Source organism: Notamacropus eugenii, chromosome 4 (genome assembly GCF_028372415.1).
Source record: "Notamacropus eugenii isolate mMacEug1 chromosome 4, mMacEug1.pri_v2, whole genome shotgun sequence".
NCBI lineage: Eukaryota > Metazoa > Chordata > Mammalia > Diprotodontia > Macropodidae > Notamacropus > Notamacropus eugenii.
The window spans coordinates 470,123,188-470,144,539 of NC_092875.1; the positions used below are offsets into that span (position 1 = coordinate 470,123,188).

Here is a 21,352-nt window from a genome sequence, read left to right on the forward strand (position 1 = left end):
CTAGGTAGTGAGGGAGATAGAAAGTTTAGATAAGATATAGCACCTGTCGTCATGGAGTTCAATAGGACAAAAAAAATCACAAACGTGTAATGCACTGTATCACCTAAGTGTATTGTAGGGATCCAAGGTAGAGGGTGAGTTCTAAGGGGGAAAGTTGTGGATTACAGTGGGATCATGGAAAAAATTTCATGAAGAAAGTGACATTTGAATTAAATTTTAATCAGAATACATGATACTAAATACACAGATACATAATACTAAATTTGTCAGCATTGGGAACTCCCAATGTGGGGACTTCATCAACACAGATTGTAGCAAACCTAAAAGTTGGCAAGAAGTTTGAGTCATTTGCCTGACTTATCTTTCAAGATTTAAGTGACTCACCCAGGGTCACTCAGCTAGTTGTGTCAGAAGCACAATTTTAACTAAACCAGGTCTTCTGGACTCCAAAACCACTATGCTACTTGTACAGGCTTTAAAGGATGTAAAAAAATATTTCGACAGTTGAAAAAGGAGGAGTCATGTTAAAGATAATCATTTGTTTTAAGTAAATCCATGCTCTCATTTTGTGATGACTTTTTAATAATCCATTCTAGAAATTTGTCAGGCATGAAACTCAAGCTTCCACTCCTCTCCATTTAAAATTACTACAAAATTAATGCATCTTTATTTTAAGATTAAGAATTAAAAGATTTCTAACATTTCTTATTTTATACAATCTTGTTGGGAAGGTGGGGAGCAAGGAATTTCATGATACTGAATATGGATCATAAGCAAATTTAGTGGATATGACTCTCACATATCTGCTTTCCTAATCATTACATCTGCAATGACAAGTTTTAGAGTTGTTTATAATTTCTCTTCATTGACTCTTCAGAGTCATTTCTCTGAAATTCTGGTGTATTTCTCTGTGATCCTTATAATCAGGGTGTTTTATTTTCAAAGGTTTGGGGGAAATGTGAATCATATTTGCAATCTTATCCTTGATTCTAACAGATCCAGAGGGTATAATATCAAGATCTGTATTAGATACATGGAACTCGGGGTCAGGAAATGAATCCTACTCCCAATTCAGTAGTTCATTGACTATACAGTATAACCCCCACCATGAATCAAGATTTCCTTTTGAAAGTGTGTGTTAGTTGTTGGAGCACATATATGAAGTGCATTTATATGGATATATTCTAGTCATATACACTTATAAAAGGAGATGGAGAGCTCATAAATTATTAATGGGACATACTAACTACTGTGTTTTTCCTATTTTATGTCCTCTAAGTTCGAGGGTGACATTTTGGTAGCATGTTTTCTTTTCCCATTTGGGTCACAATGAATGAACCACTTTTTTCAAGTTAAGCTACTGTTGTTGTTCTGAGGCAACACAATGTCATTTAGGGAAACTAGATAATCATGTTTTTAAATTTATGTAGAAAAGATTCCAATTATTTTTCATTATGAACTTAGAGGGTGGAGATTTAGATTAATACCTCAAAACAAGGGACTTCTTGTGCTTTGCTGATCTTCAAGAAAGCATTTACAGTTACCTTTAGTTGGGAAAACTGGAAAACAGTATGGCAGAAACAAGGTAGAGACCAACATCTCACACTGTATACCAAGATAAGGTTAAAATGGGTCCATGGTTTACACAGAAAGGGTGACACTACAAGGAATTTAAGAGAACATGGAATAGTTTATTTCCCAGATACAAGGGAAGACTTTATTTAGTACCAAAGAAAATATAGAGGGCATTACAAAATGTAAAATAGATAATTTTGACTCCATAAAATTAAAAAGTTTTTGCACACACAAAAAAACTCAATGCAACCAAAATTAAAAGGAAAGCATAAAACTAGGAAAAAATTTTGCAACAAATGTCTCTGATAAAGGCCTTATTTCTCAAGTAGCTGAGTCAAATTATAAAAAATATGTCATTCTCCAATTGATTAGTGATCAAAGGATATGAATAGGCAATTTTCAGATGCAGAAATCAAAGCTATCTACATTCATATGAGAAAATTCTCTAAATCTCTATTGATTAGGGAAATACAAATTAAAAGAACTCTGAGGTACTACCTCACACCTATCAAATTGGTTAATATGATAAAAAAGGAAAATGATAAATACTGTAGGGGATGTGGAAAAACTGAGACATTAGTGCACTCTTGATGGAGTTATGAACTTGGTCCATCCATTCTGGAGAGCAGTTTGGAACTGTACCCAAAGGCTATAAAATTGTGTGTACTCCTTGATCCAGCAATACCACTCTCTGCCAGGTCTATATCCCAAAGACATTAAAAAAAAAAAGGCAGGGGGGAAGAGAGAAACTATTTGTTAAAAAATATTTATAGCAGCTCTTTTTGTGGTAGCTAAGTATTGGAAATCAAAGGGATGCCCACAATTAGGGAATGACTAAACAAGCTGTGGTATCTGATTGTAATGGAATATTATTGTGCTTTAAGAAAAACAAACTGGATAGTTTTAGAGAAACCTGGAAAGACTTACATGAACTGATGCATGGTGAAGTAAGCAGAGTCATCAGAATGTTGTACACAGTAATAGCAATATAGTTCGAAGAAGAAACGTGAATGACTTAACTATTCTCTGATCCAAGACAATCCCAAAGGACTCATGATGAAGAATACTCTCAGCCTCCAGAGAAAGAACTGATATTTCTCTGAATACAGACTGAAGGTGCTATTTTCACTTTCATTCTTTTTTATATTTTATTTGAGTCTTCTTGTCCAAAATGGTAATAAGGAAATGTTTTACATGATTGCACATGTATTACCTATATCTCATTGCTTACCATTAAGGGAGGGAGGGAGGGATAGAATTTGGAACTCAATGCTTAAAAAACAAATGTTAAAAATCATTTTAGCATGTAATGGGGTAAAATTATTTATATACATATGTATGTATGTATATGTATATATATATATTTATGTATGTATGTGTACATTTTAAACAAGTTAGCTTTAGCCCCTGCTCATACACCAAAGTCCATTACTACAAACCATGCCCAGGGCATCAAGGTCATGGAAGTTTGCCTGATACCATAAGATGAATGAATTCCACACTGATACTCCGTTGTAAATTTTTCTTCCAGTACTTCCTACGAGAATTTGCTAATTTTTCTTTCCTTCACTACAAGTAAATAAAAACAATAACCTGTCTTTTCTTTCTTTTTTATATAGTCTGTGTGGAGGGGCTATACAGAGCGGAAAAAATTTTCTGAGAGGAAAAACTTTTTTGCTAGAAATGTTTCTTTTATTATTAAGGTAAGGATTCTTTCATATTTTAAGTTTCATCTGACACCTAAGTGCAGCAGGTAAATCCTTTCACATCTCTTTAATTGATTTTCTAGTCTACTCACCCCAGCATTTATATCAAACCTTCTCTCCTCAAGCTTCCCACCACAGCCCCAAAACAATTAGATGAGAACATTAACTCATACTTCACCTTCCCTGCAAAAATCAGCTCATTTGCCAAGAGCTCTCTTTTCTCCCCTTCTCATTTCACTTACCTCTGATAGAACCCTTCACTCCCTCCTCCTTTCTTGGCTTTCTGATCAATGCATGTACCTTGTCCTTGCTAAGGTCCACCCTGCTATCCTCTCCCGAGTTTCTCTAACAGATTGCTTCCACTCTCAACCTCCCTTCTTTATGTAATCTCCTATCTCTCCCTGTCCGTTGACTCTTTCCCTGCTACCTACAAATTATTCCAAGTCTCCTCACATCTTGATAACATTATCACTAGATCCTACCATCACTGCTCGCCATCCTCTTGTGTATTTCTTTCTCTTCCCAGCTAACCTTCTTGAAAAAGCTTACTAGGCGGTTCTCTTCCTCCTCTTTTACTCTTTTCTAAAATCTCTGCAATCTGGCTTCTGGCCTATCATTCAACTGAAACTTCTTGCTCCAAAGTTATCACAGATCTCTTCATAATTGTCAAATTTAAAGGCCTCTTTTCCCTCTTCATCCCTCTCTGATGTCTACTTCCCAGGAGTGTTCTTACTTATCACCTCTCCCTCCTAAAATCCCTGACTTCAAGATAAGACTTAAATACTGCAGGAGGTCTTTTCCACCTACCACCACTATTAACCCTCACCTACCCAACCAGCTGCCTCCACTCTAAGATTGCTTTCTTTCTACTCTGCATGCATATTGTGTGTACCTATTTTAATACATGTTATCCCCCTCTTAGAATTACCACTTCTTGAGGGAAGGAACTGTTTTTGTTTTTTAATTCTCTACACTTAATACGGTGCCTGGCACATCATAAACTTTTAATAAATGCTTGTTGGTTAACTGATTGTTTATTTTAGTTTTAATTCCAAACACTCAGAAATGATCACTCAGCAGCTAAAGTAAAGCTGATTTATATGAGTTTCTTCTTTGCATCCCAATATGATGTTGCAAAAGTTTCTCCAACTACGCAGTCAACTTTTATTTACCCATTCCATACAGAACACTAATTCAAGGGGAAACAAAGCTACAGTGGGGAAAAGACTCCTTGCTTTCCAGTAAGTTAATGGGGACAGGGCAGATAGCAGAACATACATCTAACTGACGTGAACAGAACAGAAATAATCCATTGGACAAATGAGAAAGATGAATGGGGAATGCTTGAATTTCTTTCAAATGACAACAAGGTAGGTTTAGCCTGCAAAAGTACCATTTTGAAGGAAGAGACAAGGAACTGATTGAGTTTGTTGTGAGCATAGACATTCAATAAGACTGTGTTGTCTTAGAGAGCATATTTATCCTCTCAGAAAATCATTGGCTAAAATTGGGAGGCTGGTATTCCCTTGTGAAGCAGGATCACCTCTACCATGGAGGAAGGGCTGAAAGTAGCACAGCTAAGCTTTTCGCAAAAATTCCACCAAAGAGAGAGAACTGTCATTAGTCAAATTTAACCTCTGACTGATTATAGCCTAAGGTAAATCTCTTGCCCTCTTGAAAGTTTCCTTCTCTCTCTCTTCTTAAATGTTTTAAGACTTCGGATGCCTTCCTCCTGTCTCATACTAGTTAAGGAGAAAAAGGAATAAAAAGAAAAGTGTTTTTGTATGCCTTAGAAGAAATATAAAGAAAGATGTGGAAGGAAAAATGTCTTTTTTTGCCAAATGCAATGCTTTTCTTGACGTCATCACATAAGATATTAGTATTAATTTGAAGAAAAACGGCATGAAGTTTTCTTGAATGTTCTGTGACTTCTCTTTTTAGATTCAGTCCTGGTACAGAATGATAGTAGCAAGAAGGCGTTACATTTCACGAAAGCTTCATTTCAAGCAACACGTAAGAAATTTATTTTCCTCTTTAATAACTGATAAAACTCCTCACTATCATTGTATAGTGGATGTAACTAAACTTTAATGTTTCAATGAATCTATGTTCTTATTGTTGTAGGTACAGCATGCATTGGGTACAGCGACTTAGCCGCATGTCCCTATCCTGTACGGAATTCTTGTCCGTATATTCCTATAAATCCTCTGTGGAGCCTTTGCCTAGTATTTGGGACCACTAGGTCTCCCTCTGTTGGGGGCCAGTGCAGTAACTGGGCTGACTCTCTTGTATTCCTCAATCTTGCTACAAGACTGCTCCGCTTCCTTTTCTGATTATATACTATGTGGGCATTACATGATTTACATAGAGTGAAATATCACAATTTGGACTCCTTGGAGGGAAAGCCAGGTTTTATTTGTGAAACCACCTAATTATTATGTGCTTATGTATATGCATTTAAGGAAATGAGATTGTTATTATCCTCAGTCACTACAGTAACTATTGTACCGAATAATGTTTGTGTTTTTTTAATGTATTTCCCTTGAGACCATTGTAAGCATTGGGAGGGGCAGAGCTTTTTAATAAATAAATCCATTTATAGTGGATGCCACATTTACATTCCAACGCTATAATGAAGTCTTGAAGCATTCTTCAGCACTTTGAGCATATTTCCTTTCATCTCGTTGGCGCTATTCATTTGCTTAGAGAATTTGTATACAAAGGAAAGAAAAAAGCTCAACTAGCCAATGTCCACATAGCACGTATTTCAAATCTAGGGGTGTTAAAATGAATGGTAACTTGCAATACTGAGGATCTGACTTTTCTTCAGCTGTGACTTTTCTCAACTTTTTCCAGATTGAGGAAATTGTGAAACTTCAGTCCTATATAAGAGCGTTCAGAGCTAGAGTTGACTATAAAACCCTGGGTAAGTGAAATCATTTTGGAAATAGAGCATAAATTCTTGAGGTAACAAGCAAGAACAAGTAGAATTACCTGGTTGTTCCTTTGCAGTCTGTTGTTTCAAGAGCAGGGTTTGGCATCCAGGCACTTAGTGCAGAACCAGCTTGTCATCACTAATGCTCAGGTGAAAAAGAAACTGCTGGTACTCTTTATTTTATTTTTTGGTAAGCGGAAAATAGATTTCATTTTTGTAAAGAGATTTAATGCTGTTTTTCATGTATTCAGTTTGAGATGAAGAATCAGGGATATTCTAAAAGATGTATGAGCATGGACATTGTCCCTCTCTACATGAATTTTATCTCTTATCAACCATCTGGCTGATCTGAAGAGCCTCATGTATGAGCTGTTAGGTAGTGTGGGGATGGGGAGAGTGGAGTGACAGAACCATATATAAGACTCTGGGTGAGTCACTTCTGTTTCTGTACCTAGGTTTACTTACCAATAAAACGACAAAGGGAGTTGGATTGAAATCTCTAATGTTCTTTCCTTGCTTCTAAGATAAATGAATATTATATAGATAGAAAATAATGTTGATATTAGTGATCAGGAGTATTCATTTCTTTTAATGGTATTTTTATTACTAGAAACTTAACACAACACCTGAAACCAAACTATGGTAGTAGGATTATAAAGAAATGTAAAAAGACCTTTGTGAAGTAAGTGGCATCAATAGAATAAGAACAAAATATAAATTTACTCTCACATATAGAGTCAATAACAGCAATAATGCAAACACACAACTACATACACTGATTTGGAAGGAGAGGGAGCAATTTGTTTTTTATTCTTTGTTAGGAATACATATGTACATCTTGGTACATAAGTGGATGCATGACCTTTATACGTGTTTAATTTTTAAAAAGTCAGTAGTTTAAATTTTTAGATTTTATTTGAGATTTGCCCCATGTAGAGTATGTTCATGTGTTTACTAGTATTGGTTTAGAGAGGACATTTTGTTATAATGCTATTTATGTTTCTCTTGTATCGATTTAAAAGAAGTAGAAATGATCAAACATCAGACTAAGTACTTTGCTTAACGTGTTCTAAGGTTCTAACAACCAAGTTCTGATTTTCCCCCCTGTAGGCATTGTAACCATGCAAACAAATTAACTCTATGAATGCATTCTCCTTTCCCTGCAGTGAATGATAAAAATCCTCCTTTGCCTGTTCTGTACAAGTTCTTGTATCTATTGGACCAAAGTGATTTAGATTTACAGGAAGAACTGGAAAGGACAAGATTAAGGGAGCAAGTAGTTACCAAAATCAGGGCTAATCAACAGCTGGAAAAAGACCTGAACTTGATGGACATAAAGATTGGACTACTGGTAAAAAACAGGATCACTCTGCAGGTCAGTAGGATTTTTTCCAACTCTCAGCTAGTAAAGGTGTATATAGAGAAGACATCCACATGCACAGACATGCTGCTATTTAGCTAAACCCATTTAGAGCTCAGAGTGATTTGTTCAAGGTTCATTTATAATAAATGGAATATCTTGATTTCATCTCTGTGTATAATTTGTGATAGTGACTTTAGGAAGCATTATTTTAATGACCTAGGTCATGATCCTCTTATATTCCATATGCTCTATAGATTTTCTGAGAGAGTTCCATTTTCTAGGAGAGTTCTATTACATTTTTTTTCTAAAACTGCATTAAAATGTATTGGAATACTGGGGATTGTGGTACATGGCCTCCATAATCCCTACTTTTGGGGGAAGCTGAGGCTGGTGGATTATTTGAGCTCTGGAGTTCTGAATTGCATGAAAACGAAAGCCTTTCAGTGTCCTCAATCATTCCAACACCAATATGGTAAGCTTCTGGGAGCAGAGGAGCCACCCGGCTGTCTGAGGAATGGTGAGATGGCCCAGCTGGAAAATGGAGCCAGTCAAAACTTTTGTACTGATCAGCAGTGAGATTCATTCTGGGAGTGGATGCTGTACTTCCAGTCTGGACAAGTAGGAAATTCCACTGTTTAAGAAAATTGCTAAGTACTAAATGTATAATATATCTTAGACACCAAAAATGGAGACTCAACAGGCCACAGATTCTATCATCTGTCTGTCTGTCTATCTATCTATTTATCTATCTATCTGTCTGTCTGTTCATCCATCCGTCCATCTATCTATTTCTCTTTGTATATACATATATGTGTATATGTGTGTGTATATGTTTGCACTAGTCCATGGTACATGTATTAAAACCATGTATAAGCAAACACACTGAGACATCTGTATGATATAAGGGAAAAATTCTGAATTTGAAGTCATGGTACATTTGAATCCTAGGCCTACAACTTAATAGCTTCCTGGCGGCAGCTGGTGGTACAGTGAATGGAGTGCTGGTCCTGGAGTCTGACATAAATTCAAATCTGGATTAAAATGTTCATGTAATCTTGGGGAAGTCACTTAACCTCTGTTTGCCTCAGTTTCCTCAATTGTAAAATGGAGATAATAGCACCTTCCTCACAGGGTGGTTGTGAGGATCTGATGAAATAATGTTCATAAAATGTCTTTAGCACAGTCTCTGGACATAGTAAATAAGCCCTATATAAATTCTTATTCCTCCTTTCCTGGTGTATCATTTAACGCCTGTGATCTCAGTTTCCTCTTCTGTAAAAGGAAGAGCTTAGAATAGATGACCTTTGAGTTCTCTCTGAGCTCATACTCATGTGCCTCTAGGAGTGATGGCACATGTGCCTCATACTAGTCCACTGAAGAAGCTCATGAGATTGTAGCAGTCTAGCAAAAATGACCTTTTGTTCTGGGTTCGGGCTTAGGAGAAAAAAAAAGAACCTAGTTGTACACTGTGTTCCAAAAGTCTTAGTGTAGTTTTAAGCTCTTCAATTAAATCTTAATAACTTTAATTGAAAATTGAAGCCTGATTTCCTTTTGTTCCTGTTTTTCCTAAAACAGCGGTTGTTATTCAGTCGTTTCTTTTTACGACCCATTTTGGGTTTTCTTGGAAAAGATACTGGAGTAGGTTTGCCATTACCTTTTTCAGCTCATTTCATAGCTAAGGAAACTGAGGCAGACATTGTTAAGTGACTTACCCAGGGTCACACAGCTACTGTCCGAGGCCAGATTTGAATGCAAGTCTTCCTGACTCCAGGTCCTGTACCCTATCCATTGCACCACCTAGCTGCCCCTAACTTCTCTATTAAAACTTAAAATTGCACTAAGATTTTGGGGACACCTTGGATCTGTAATTCACACCAGACTTTCCACAAAGGAGTCCTGACGTAGAAGGTGTGAGAGGGGAGGGATGGAAGGAGGGTCCTATACAAAGCCCTAGGAACAAAGAAATGGATGAGAAGGAGCAACAGATGGCAGATGGCTGGACACTACTGAGTTCTAATTCAATTAAGTAAGTATTTATAACTTAATTAAGCACCTATTGTAGGCACGGTCTCATGGTAATAGGTACTTTTGATATGGGAGTAAAAAATAGTCCCTGCCTTAAAACTGACATTGTACCATAAAGGGAGGAGGTAGCGATGGATTAGGAAAAGCACATTAATAAGATCCCTCCCCCAAAAAAGATAAAGGGGGAGAGAGGAAGCATTAATAACTGAGAAAATCCCAAGAAATTTCAAAGAGGAGGTGACATGGCTACATGATGTAGGGAGAAGCCATGTTGTGGAGCATCTTCTGCAACCACAGTAGGTCCTTGGGAGTCAATTTCATGTAAAAAAAAAAAATCATAGACGCAAATGAAGTGAAACCCTAGTTAAGTAAAAAAGTTATTTTCTCCTTTTCATCCTTCCTTTTTCCATCCAGGAGTTTACATCATAACCTTGTAAATTCTGTTTTTGGCAGATGAGACAAAGTCCCCTAATACCAAGCCATTTGGTTCTGGAGTACTGTTTCAGGGACTGACTGTTTTGTTTTGAACCAAAACATCAGAGTAAGACAGATGTACAGTCATTGCTTCCTGCCTTTCATTTTTCTGCCCTCTTTCCAATCACTAGACATCCCAGTGTCTCAGAGTAGAACACTCTGCTAAAGAAAGAATCATAGAGAATAAAAAAACCTCAATTACTAAGGAATTCAGAAGCTAGCTGTAGCCGTTATAGGAGAGCATCTTTTTTCTGAAGTAATGAATATCTACATTCAATCACCTCTTTCTTCCTCCTCCCTTGTGCTCTTAGATTGTAGTGTATTTTGTATCTGCAGTGCCTAAAACCAACAGCAGCCATAGCTATATGTATATGTGTGTGTGTGTGTGTGTGTGTGTGTGTGTGTGTATATGTATATATGCCTTTGCACATAGTAGGTGCTAAATGCTTCTCTGACTGAATTACATTCAGTTCCAATAACTGTATCAATACTGGAAGGAAAGGAGGTATCAGGAAATCACAGGGATGAATGTACACCTCAAAGGTATGGTAGATTGGGTGGCAGTTTGGGAATCAAGAAGCTCTGGGTTCAGGTCCAGCCACAATCACATGATGCCTGGGTGCCTTGGGGAAGTTATATGGCTTCTCCTCGATGCCCTCAGACAACTATAAATTGAAGCACAATTGTTGGGCTACTTTGGTGAAGGGAGTCTTTTCCCTCTAGGTTCCCTGTGGAAATAAAATCCCAGGTCTAAAAGGAGGGGAGAGCTAGAAGGGAGGAGTGGCCTACAATTGAATATCTCACCTATAAAAACTCCTAATTGTTGGAATGCAATTTATGTAATTTTTTAGATTGTTCTGAACAGTGGTGTATGATTTTAAAATTTAGTCAAATGAGAACTTCCGAAGGGTAGCTCTTGTTATTTTAAACCCCAAAGAAGTTTATCATGTTTTCGTCAATATGTAAACAGGCAATGTTTTACATCTAAAAGAAGCTTAGTTCAAAAATTGTAAATAGTTTAAACATTTTCACCCTCCTAGGAATTCAGTCATAGCAGATCGTCCAATCTTTAGGAAGGTTGGCGAGTTTTAAAACTTGGTTGAGAGCAGACTGATGGCAGGCACCTCACGAAAGGCGAAAATGAGAAATCTCATCATCACAGCATCTCCTTTCGGAGAGTTCTTGCAGTCATTTCTGGATGTATAAACTATCATTGCAGGAGGTATTCAGCTCTGGCAGTACTTACTGAGAGATGTATCACTTAGTTTCTGGGTATTAGGAGCATGGTTTTCCATATTTAAACAATGGACATTTTAATATCTCCTACAAACCAGTATTTTGTGTGTATTATTTTAAGTCAATATAATGGCTGTAGACTTAGAATATTTTCTATTTAAAATTAAGACTAATTCTCTTATTAAGCAGCTGTAAGACTCCCTAATTATTCTAAAATCAGAATTTCTGCAAGTAAGCAAGTAGAGCAAAGATTTATTCCATGCATAATTTGTGTCCGACGTTGCACTGTGCACAATGTCCCAATGACTGGGGATATGGAGATGAAAAAAAGCAAAGCCCCTGTCCTCAAAGCTATCCCAAAGTATGACTGAACAGTCACATGACTTCATGCCACTCTACCTTACTTAAATCGAGTTCACACAGGAGTCAAGACCTCACCCTATGATGTCATTGGTCCTTTTTGAAAATGAAGGATGAATAACCAAAAAACCCTAACGAACAATAATAATAATAGCTAACACTTATATGCCACTTGAAGGTTTGCAAAACACTTTACATACTTCATCTCATTTATTTCTTACAACAGCTTTGTGAGGTAAGTGCTATTCTGATTCCCCATTTGGCAGGTGAGGAAGCTGAGGCATGTAGTTACATGATTTTCCTACTGACCATAGCTAGTAAACATTTGAGATATGACTCAAACTCAGGTCTTTGTGATTATTAGAAGTCCAGAACTACAGCCACTTTGCCGCCTCATTGCTTAGCTATATTCTCTATTACATAGATTCATTTAATACAAAATGGGGTATTCTAGATACATAAGAGACATACACAGTAATACGAGTTCAGATGTTTGTAAGAGAGTGAGAGTCTGGGCAGATACTGCCCAACTGTGCAAACAGAGATGAATTGGAGCAGTTATCTTAAGTTGAAAGAAAAACAAGAAATGAACCCCAATCTAGGTTTCATAGTTGAAAACAGAAAAAGTCTCTGGGCAGTAGGAGAGGAAGAATGGAATTTGTAAGGCTGATAAGCAAAGGAGCCAGTAGCAAGGATGACTGTCATGGACTGTGAGACCACAGGCTGTCACTTGTGCAGAATAACTCCAACAGATGGAAAGTAGCAATGAGGTCATAGAAAAAAAGGAAAAGGGAGAACGTATTTCTTATCTTTGGGACCTTGCTCACCACTGTTTCATCCATGCCCCCCAACCCCCCACATATAAAAGCAAACCCAACTTTCTGCATTTAACACATACATGTGAGTGAGAATGAGGAAATTACTTAAACTGGAAAGACGGAGTCAATTTGTAAAGACCTTCCCTCTCTTCTTTAATCATTCATTTCCCTCCTTAAAAATCTGAAAAAAAAAAAGACTGTGACAGGAATTCATTTTTTTTTTTCTGGCCAGGATTGAGGGATATAAAGTGGAGTGTCTCTTAATAAAGACCCTAAGATGAATCCTCGCGCACACTGAACATCCCGTGTTTGAGGGGAAAGGGGCATGTTCATTCTTAGAGTAATGATCAAATATTGGGAATGGGAAGACTTAAGAAGAGATAAAATTCATGATTCCTCTCTCCCCCTAGATGATCCCAGAGGAAAAAAGTCACTGTCTATCTTCTAGTGACTTGTTGGCTGTCTATAGTTTTTTTCAAGATCTGATTGACTGTATTTTCTAAGATATGGTAGGAGTTGAGGCCTTGATTAATCAGAGCAGCTGTAGAATCAAGAATGAGCCTATTCAGAAAATTAAATGAAAAATCAATTAAAGCAACTTTCCCTGTCCTTCTCTCCGTGAAACAGTGCAAAAAAAAAAAAAAAAGCATTGGTTCTGGAGTTAGAGAACCTGTGTTCAAATCCTGCTCCTCACACTTATCACCTGTGTGATCTTTGAATAGGAAACTGAGCCTCCCTAGGACTCAGTTTCCTCATCTCTGGGATGAGTGGATTGGATCAGACGGCCACAGAGGTCCCTTCCCGCTGTAGAGCTATTACACATTTGAAACTATTTTGAATGCAGAGATTTCCCTTACAACATATTTTAACTTATTTTCCTTCGTTTCTGCATGGGAAAATACCAGCCTGGTTAAGTGTGTATGTTGGGGGGGTGACCCCAAGTATGAGAAGCTCATCATAATAAAGGATAACGAGTGCTAACTTTTTTTTTTATTTCCATACAGGATGTTATTTCACATAGGAAGAAGATGAATAAGAAAAAACGCCAAGAATTGTTGCTGTTGAGTGGCAATGAAAAACAAGGAATTAAAAGTTTGAGTAAGGAGAAGAGGAAAAAGCTGGAAGCCTATCAGCAGCTGTTTTACCTCCTGCAGGTAAGAGCAGCTTTTATCCAGCTGTGGTTTATTGACCAAACTGCCTTGTCCCCTTGTCTGTCACTTATACACGGGTAAGCGATTTTTTATTCTCCATTTATTTATGTAGAGAAACATTACATATCTATAGCATGAGTCAAGGAAAAGTAAAAGTGACAACTTGTTATAGGGAGTGGGAATGTTCTGGGGGAGTCTCTCTACCCCTTCTTTTAATTATTTTATTCATTTCTAATATTCTGATGACTGTTTTGTAAATAAGCAGATTTTTAAAAGAGGCTAATAACTGAAGAAAAAGAAGTTTAAGCAAGATGGGGGCTGAACTAGAATTGATTGGGTAACCAACCCACACCAACCCTAAAAAATATGGGCTACCATCCATGGGGGGAGGGAAGGTACGAAGCAAGGGGACCAGAGAGAGACAGACAGATAGCCGCTCTCATCTAACCCAAGAGAGTCCTCAGATTCTGTGATTAATCCTCGATGGCACTCCTGTTTTATCCTGCCCTTTCCTACTAAAGAAAACTGGTGCCTTTGGAAGAGGAGAAACTTTGATTTTTTAGCTTTATTTCCAGGGTAGAATTTTCAGTGACTTTTCCACTTTCTCTGCTCTTGGAAAGTTGGTGAGGGCTTGTATCTCTAACTGGTGTCGCTAGACTTTGGGCACATCTTTTTTTTCCCCTTTTTACCCATAATCATGGTTTCTATCTCAAAAAATGCAAGCTGTTGGTTTCAAAGGAAATTAGATGAGCAAATATGATATTAATGTAAATCCATTATGACTAATGGAAAGCTACTTACATTTATAGGCATAATAGAATGGAGCACTTTGAGGTTTACAAAGTAATACGTGTATGCTTATATACGTACCAGCCTATAATAGTATATATAATATACACATATTATAATATATATTACACACGTGTATATATGTGTCTCTGTGTGCTTGCATACACACGTGTTTACACACACATGTTTACATACACACGTTTATACACACACGTGTTTATACACACACACACATCCTTAAGACAACTCTGTGAAGTTGGTGCTGTTGCTGCACAGATGAGGAAACTGAGGTCCAAGGAAATCGAGTTAGAACTAAAATCTATGTCCTTTTATTTCCAGTCCCATGCTCTGCCCACTGTACCACACTTCCTCCCTCTCTGAGATGCCCTTTGCAGTTTGAGTCACTTCCTTTTAGGAAACCGACCCCTAATCTTTGTTAGAAAACCACGCTATCATTATGCAGCGATGCTCTACATATGACTTAGGGCAGGAAAGGATCTTAGAAGTTATCTAGAGGTCCAGCAACCTCAGCTTATCAGTGGGGACAGTGAGCCTTAAGGATGTCATTATTTGCTCCCTGGGAAATTCCGTATTAGCATATTTTCTATGGTATAGTGAGGAAAGCACAACATTTGAAGCCAGTGGACCCGGATTGGAATCTTGGCTTTGTTACTTACTACCTCTGTGACATGATCTTTTCCAACGTCACACAGGTGGTAAATAACAAAGCCAAGATTCCAATCTGCATCCACTGGCTTCAAATGTAGTGCTTTCCTCACTATACCATAGAAAATATTCTGGGGCAGCTGGGTGGTGCAGTGGATAGAGCACCAGTGCAGGAGTCAGGAGGACCTGAGTTCAAATCTTACCTCAGACACTTGACACTCACTAACTGTGTGACCTTAGGCAGGTCACTTAATCCCAGTTGCCTCATCCTGGGTCATCTCCAGTCATCCTGATAAATATCTGGTCACTGGATTCAGATGACTCTGGAGGAGAAGTGAGGCTGGTGACCTGCACAGCCTTCCCTCACTCAAAAACAGTCAAGTGCAAGTCATGTCATCATTTCTCTGATGGCATGGTCTTCTTCCGGCAACGAAGGACAAACACACAAAAATAGAAAATATACTAATACAAAATTTCCCAGGGAGCAGATAATGTTATATATCAAATATATCACAAAGTTCCTGGGATCACAAATTTAAGGCTAAAAGGGATCCTAGAGGTCAACAAGTCCAACCTCACTTTTTGTGTATGTCTCACATAAGTCAAAGGTGTTTCCTCACCCCAGAGTTCTTCTATATGTTAATGAATCTGCCCCAGTGAGTCCAGTCCTTTTCCCTTAGTCTCCAATGTGCACCTCATAGTGTTAAAGATTCCTGACTGCTAGATTTGAACTTCCACCTTCTAATTAGCTCCTGTGTTACTGCCATTATAAATCTTGCTTCATCCCCTTCCCCTTTTTTCTTCTATGCCTGACTCTTAGAAATATTCATTCAAGTGGAAGTAATGTTGGACGGAAGCAGGAATCATCCAGGGTGTGAAGTCATGCAGTCTAGCCTTACCCCTGCCTCACCACGATTAGTCTCCGTCATAAAGTCTGTGTAGCTTATGTCTGGCTCCATCATTCCCCTTCCCCTGTCCTTGCATTCTCAGTGCCCCCCATTTCTAGAAACTGCCTCCATCTCTAAGGGGACACCTTGGAAAAGGAGGATGGACTTACTGTGGGAGACAATAACTTTCCTGGAGAAGGTTTCCCTTACTTTTCTCTCCTAAGATGATGCAACTTCTGAATAATATGTATATTATGCAATACTGAACACATACACACACACAAACATACATACACTAATATTATACATGCATGCATACATATATACACTAATATAATGCTACACGCACATACCCACTATCCAATACTATACATGTATTACAATATATAATACTATATACACTATATTATCCTGTATAACACTATATATGCATGTTATATATACACTATATGCTCCTATGCATATATACTATATACATGCCATATAACACTATACACATATGATATACTAAATAATATTGTACGTATACACACTATATAATATTATACCTACATGCATACATACTATGTAATACAACACATGCACACACTATGTATTATACATACATACATACGTATACACTATATAATACTATGCATATGTTACACTATATAGTACTAAACACACATTCACACTACATGTTATACACACACACATATACACACTGCATGATATTATACATACGTATGCACTATTTAATACTAGGCATGCACACTATATATTATGCATACATAGATACTATATAGTACTATCCATATAGTATGCCATAGAATCCCATACATACGTACACACACACTATAGAATGCTGTAAATATATTATACTGTGTAATGCTACACATACATACACACGCTATATGTAATGCACACATATATGCATACTATATGATACTGTACATATATATATGCAGTACGTAATTCTATTCATTTATTATACTATATGGTACATAGATGTGTATACATACACACCATATAAGGCTCTTTATATACACTATACATGAACATGTGCATGTGCTATGTATACAATCTAATCCTATACACACACATACACATACACACCATATAACACTGTACACGTTATATGTAATATACTAAATACTGCTGTGCCTATATAATGCTACACATGTATGATATGTGTGTACATATATACCACATATAACTACTCTGTATGTAACAATATACACGTGTGCCATGCGTGCATTTCATAAAACTACAGTATGCTATACATATATACACGCATACACCGTAAGAATGTATAGTGTAGGTGTGCGTCTATACGTGATTGTATGTGTGTATATATGAGTAGTTTATTTCTTTAGGCATATGTATAGGGATAGGTTTGTGTGGATATACTATGTAAGCACTGTGTATACTGTACTACACGTATAATATGTAAATACCTATACATATATACACACACACACACATGTACTTATATATGATTATATTATATGTACATATGTAAATTTTGTTTCTCTGTCAAGGTTCTTACTGTGGGTTCATGAACTTTAGAAAAGTGTATTTTGCTAACTCTATTTCAATATAATTGATTTCCTTTGAAAAAGCTATTTTGGTTTTATTTTATACATGGAAAGCATCAGAAAAGTTTCTACGTGCTCTGTCAGACTGCCAACAGTGTCTACAATACATAAAAATACAATACTCATGACAAGATGACCTGCCTTGTGTTTATGTGGGCATTAAGACAGGAGCAGCAGAGGCCCGTACGATGCTACTAATAACTTCTGACCCCTCCAAAAAATACGCAGTTTAAAAGTTTACTTTAGTCCTAGTTTTGTGGCTTTTCTGTTGTATCCACTTTATGCTTTCTTTGAAATGATTTATTTTCTCCAAGGGAGCAGGGCAGGGAGTTCTGTGTAGATGCTGTCCCTCCTTTTGGGATATTTAGCCCAGGATCAATGATCAGTAAATATTATTGAAAAATTAATAACTATTTTCCTTTAGAACCTCGTATCAACCAGTGGGCAGAAGTCTTATCAGAAAGCAATAAATGACTGAGTGTAGGTTTTGCAATGATAAACTTCCCATGTTGACTAGTCTAGAAATCTTAAATTCTTCTGCTATTTAGAGAAAGGCATCCCATCATTCTGTAGAGAATACTATGTGCTTGATTTCCCTTGTCATTTCCACATAACTTGAAATGACAAAATTAAGACAGCGTTAAGTATCAAGAAATCAGTTCCCAAATGTCTTAGTGAGGTGGCCAGTTTTGTTTTGTCAAATTTTAACCAGCTAACAGTGTAGAAAAGTACTATAAATATCTGCCTGAAGGTTATAGAGACCTCAGAGAACATCCACATATTTATCTATTTACTCAGTATCAAGTATTTGGTTTCCTTTAAATATTTCTTAGAAACCACAACTTTTATTCATAGAACCCTAAAGCAAACATCATTCTAATGCCTGTTAGACTCATAGGGTCTTATAGCTAGAAGGGTCTTATTAGGTAAGATGGTAGTTTCTTTGGTTATAAAAGTAGAAAGCTTGATCTTCTCAAAAGGGAGATTAGTGGTAGAGGTGGGAGGAATCATTACATTTCTTCCTACATAGCTTTTCTATAAACATTTACTTTTTAATATAGTTTTCTTCTAGTAGAAAATAGGAAACTGTTACCTACTTAACAAATACGGATTTACCTCTTCTTTACTGTTTCCCTCATTCTCCTCTTTAGACGAATCCTGCATATCTGGCTAAACTGATTTTCCAGATGCCACAGAACAAGTCAACCAAGTTCATGGACACTGTAATTTTCACACTATACAATTATGCTTCCAATCAGCGAGAAGAATATCTGCTTCTCAAGCTTTTTAAAACTGCCCTGGAGGAGGAAATAAAGTGAGTATGTAAGCTAAGTAATGTGTGCCAGGCTGATAAACATTATCTTTTTGTATGGTGGTTGTTCCTCAAATGACATGATTTACCCCAAAATTACTATCTTACTATATTTCTTTGTCAGTATTCTTAAAAATCACTGATTTACATAAATGCCTAAAATTAAAGGTAAGTGTTCTCAGACTTGGGGCAGCTAGGTGGTGCAGTGGATAAAGCACTAGCCCTGGAGTCATTAAGAACCAAGTTTAAGTCTGGCCTCAGACACTTAGCTAGCTGTGTGACCCTAGGCAGGTCACTTCACCCTGTCTGCCTTAGATCTGGAGAAGGCAATGGTAAAGCACTCCAGTATCTTTGCCAAGAAAACCCCAAATGGTATCAAAGAATCAGACATGACTGAAATGGCTGAACAGTAGGATGGAAAGAAACAGGTGAATGTAAGATGTTGAAAAGGAAGAATCAACAGGGATTGCTGACCCTGGCACACATGGTTTGAGAAGAATTGAAGAGGGTTTCTTCTTGAAGATAATACAGTGTGTTTTCAGTTTAAAGTAATCAAATACAATTCAAAGCTCTGGGGCCCAGTTGATGGGGAGGATAGATCATAGAAGTATAGATTTAAAGTTTTCAGAAACTTCATAGGTTCTATAATCCATTCCCTTTATTTTACCAATGAGTGAGCTGAGCCTTACCTATCTTAAGGAATTTGTACAGTCATACAAGTCCCAAAGTCAGGATTTAAACTTAAGTCTTCAGGTTCCAAAACCTACAGTCTTTCTACTGCACATGTCTAAGAGAGGAGGAGGAAGGAAAGAAGAAAGGAGATGAAAGGGGGAAAAATTTGAAGTTGGGGGAGAAATTGACTTGAAGGAGATAATAACTGTTCACTACTGCTTCTATTTGTCCTTGATAATTAATTGTTTTAGAAATATTGCATTAGAGGTGTGGGTATGATAGTCAAGTAGTACTGTCCAGAGGGCAGCTGGAAAACAGGGACCATAGTTTAAAAGATAAATCAGATCTGAATCAATAGTATTGAGAATCATTCACAGAAAATAGGGTTGAAATCTCCAACCTTAGTTAGAGACTTTGGATTCCTCCAAGACTCAGCATAAGGAATTCTTTCTATGGGAGGCTTTTTCCAACTGCCAGTCCCTGCCCATTTAGGTTGCCTTCTATCTACTTGTATCACCCAAAAGAAAGGAGAGATAATTGAGAACATTTGGGGGTTCAGGACACAATAGGAAAAGTTAACACAGGAACCAGTCATAAAGGTGGAAGGAAAACCAGGTTTCTGGGTAGAGAAAAGGGGTGTGGTCACCAATGTCAGATGTTACAAGGAACTCAGGGAAAAAGACCTAAAGGCCATCATGTCTGATGAGTGGGAGGTCTCTGATCCTCAAGAGATTTTTTTTTTTTTTAGAGCAGAAACTGAAGCAAGATTTGCATATGTGGAAAGAGGATGGATGTTTTTGGTTTTTATCAAAGTGTGGAATGTGGGTCTAGACAATTTATTTGAGAAGTCTGAAAATGAAAGGTTCAAGGAAAGAAACGGTATCCGGTGCATAGAACATACTCAGTCAGGACAATGTTTTCGTGCTGACTTTATCCTCAAGCCAATATTACCTTCCAGAGCCAATGAAACAAAGAACAATGAAAACATAATAATGCCATTCACCCTCTCCATGTGAGAGGCATGGGACCAGAGCAAAAGATGGCTACTTAACTCATGTGAACTGATTTTTGTGGAAAAGAAATGGCAAGAAATGATTTTTATATAGCAGCAATATGGATTCTGGGGCCATCGGAGCAAACTGGTTTTGATTCTGTTTGTTTCTTAATAGATCCAAAGTGGATCAGGTACAGGAAATAGTGACTGGAAACCCTACTGTCATTAAAATGGTCGTCAGCTTCAACAGAGGAGCCCGAGGACAAAACAGTCTACGCCAGCTACTTGCCCCAGTGGTGAAGGAGATCATTGATGATAAATCCCTTGTCATCAATACCAGTCCAGTGGATGTGTACAAGGCTTGGGTTAACCAATTAGAAATGCAGACTGGAGAGGCCAGGTAACCAAACTTGCTGATTTCCTCTACCTGGCCTTCCCTTCCCAAAAAACTGGATTGTAACTATAATGTATAATAGTTTTCCTCCAGCAAAGCCTCACTGATGCCTCACCAAAGCAAGGTGGTGACCCTCAACTCTCAAAGGCAACAGAGCACAAGCTCTGGTAGATCCCGCCAAGCTGGAAGGATTTTTCAGTGCATTTCTGGTGATGGATTGGCATCTGAGAACCAATCTAGCTAATCTCAGAGAGGTGCATCCCCTTATCTCACTCGTGTCCAGATGAGGTTTTTGATGTTGTGTGTGTGAGATTTTGTGTTGTTATTGTTGAAGGCCATCTTCTAAATCCTGGAATGGTGCATTGGTGGAATAGATGAGTACATGCAGTGAAACTGCACATCTTTTGAAGAATTGGTG

The 21,352-nt window shown here is 37.5% G+C and overlaps 1 protein-coding gene across 3 annotated transcripts in view; it reads left to right on the forward strand.

The window, feature by feature from the left end:
- IQGAP2 (IQ motif containing GTPase activating protein 2) overlaps positions 1 to 21,352 on the forward strand; it is a 340,434-nt gene that overhangs the window by 266,580 nt on the left and 52,502 nt on the right. For all 3 annotated transcript variants that reach the window (XM_072606382.1, XM_072606381.1, XM_072606383.1), the window contains 7 exons: positions 3,195 to 3,278; positions 5,223 to 5,294; positions 6,138 to 6,207; positions 7,383 to 7,591; positions 13,497 to 13,646; positions 18,714 to 18,877; positions 20,716 to 20,940. In XM_072606382.1, the coding sequence (XP_072462483.1) occupies positions 3,195 to 3,278; positions 5,223 to 5,294; positions 6,138 to 6,207; positions 7,383 to 7,591; positions 13,497 to 13,646; positions 18,714 to 18,877; positions 20,716 to 20,940 (974 nt within the window). The remainder of the gene's footprint in view (positions 1 to 3,194; positions 3,279 to 5,222; positions 5,295 to 6,137; positions 6,208 to 7,382; positions 7,592 to 13,496; positions 13,647 to 18,713; positions 18,878 to 20,715; positions 20,941 to 21,352) is intronic.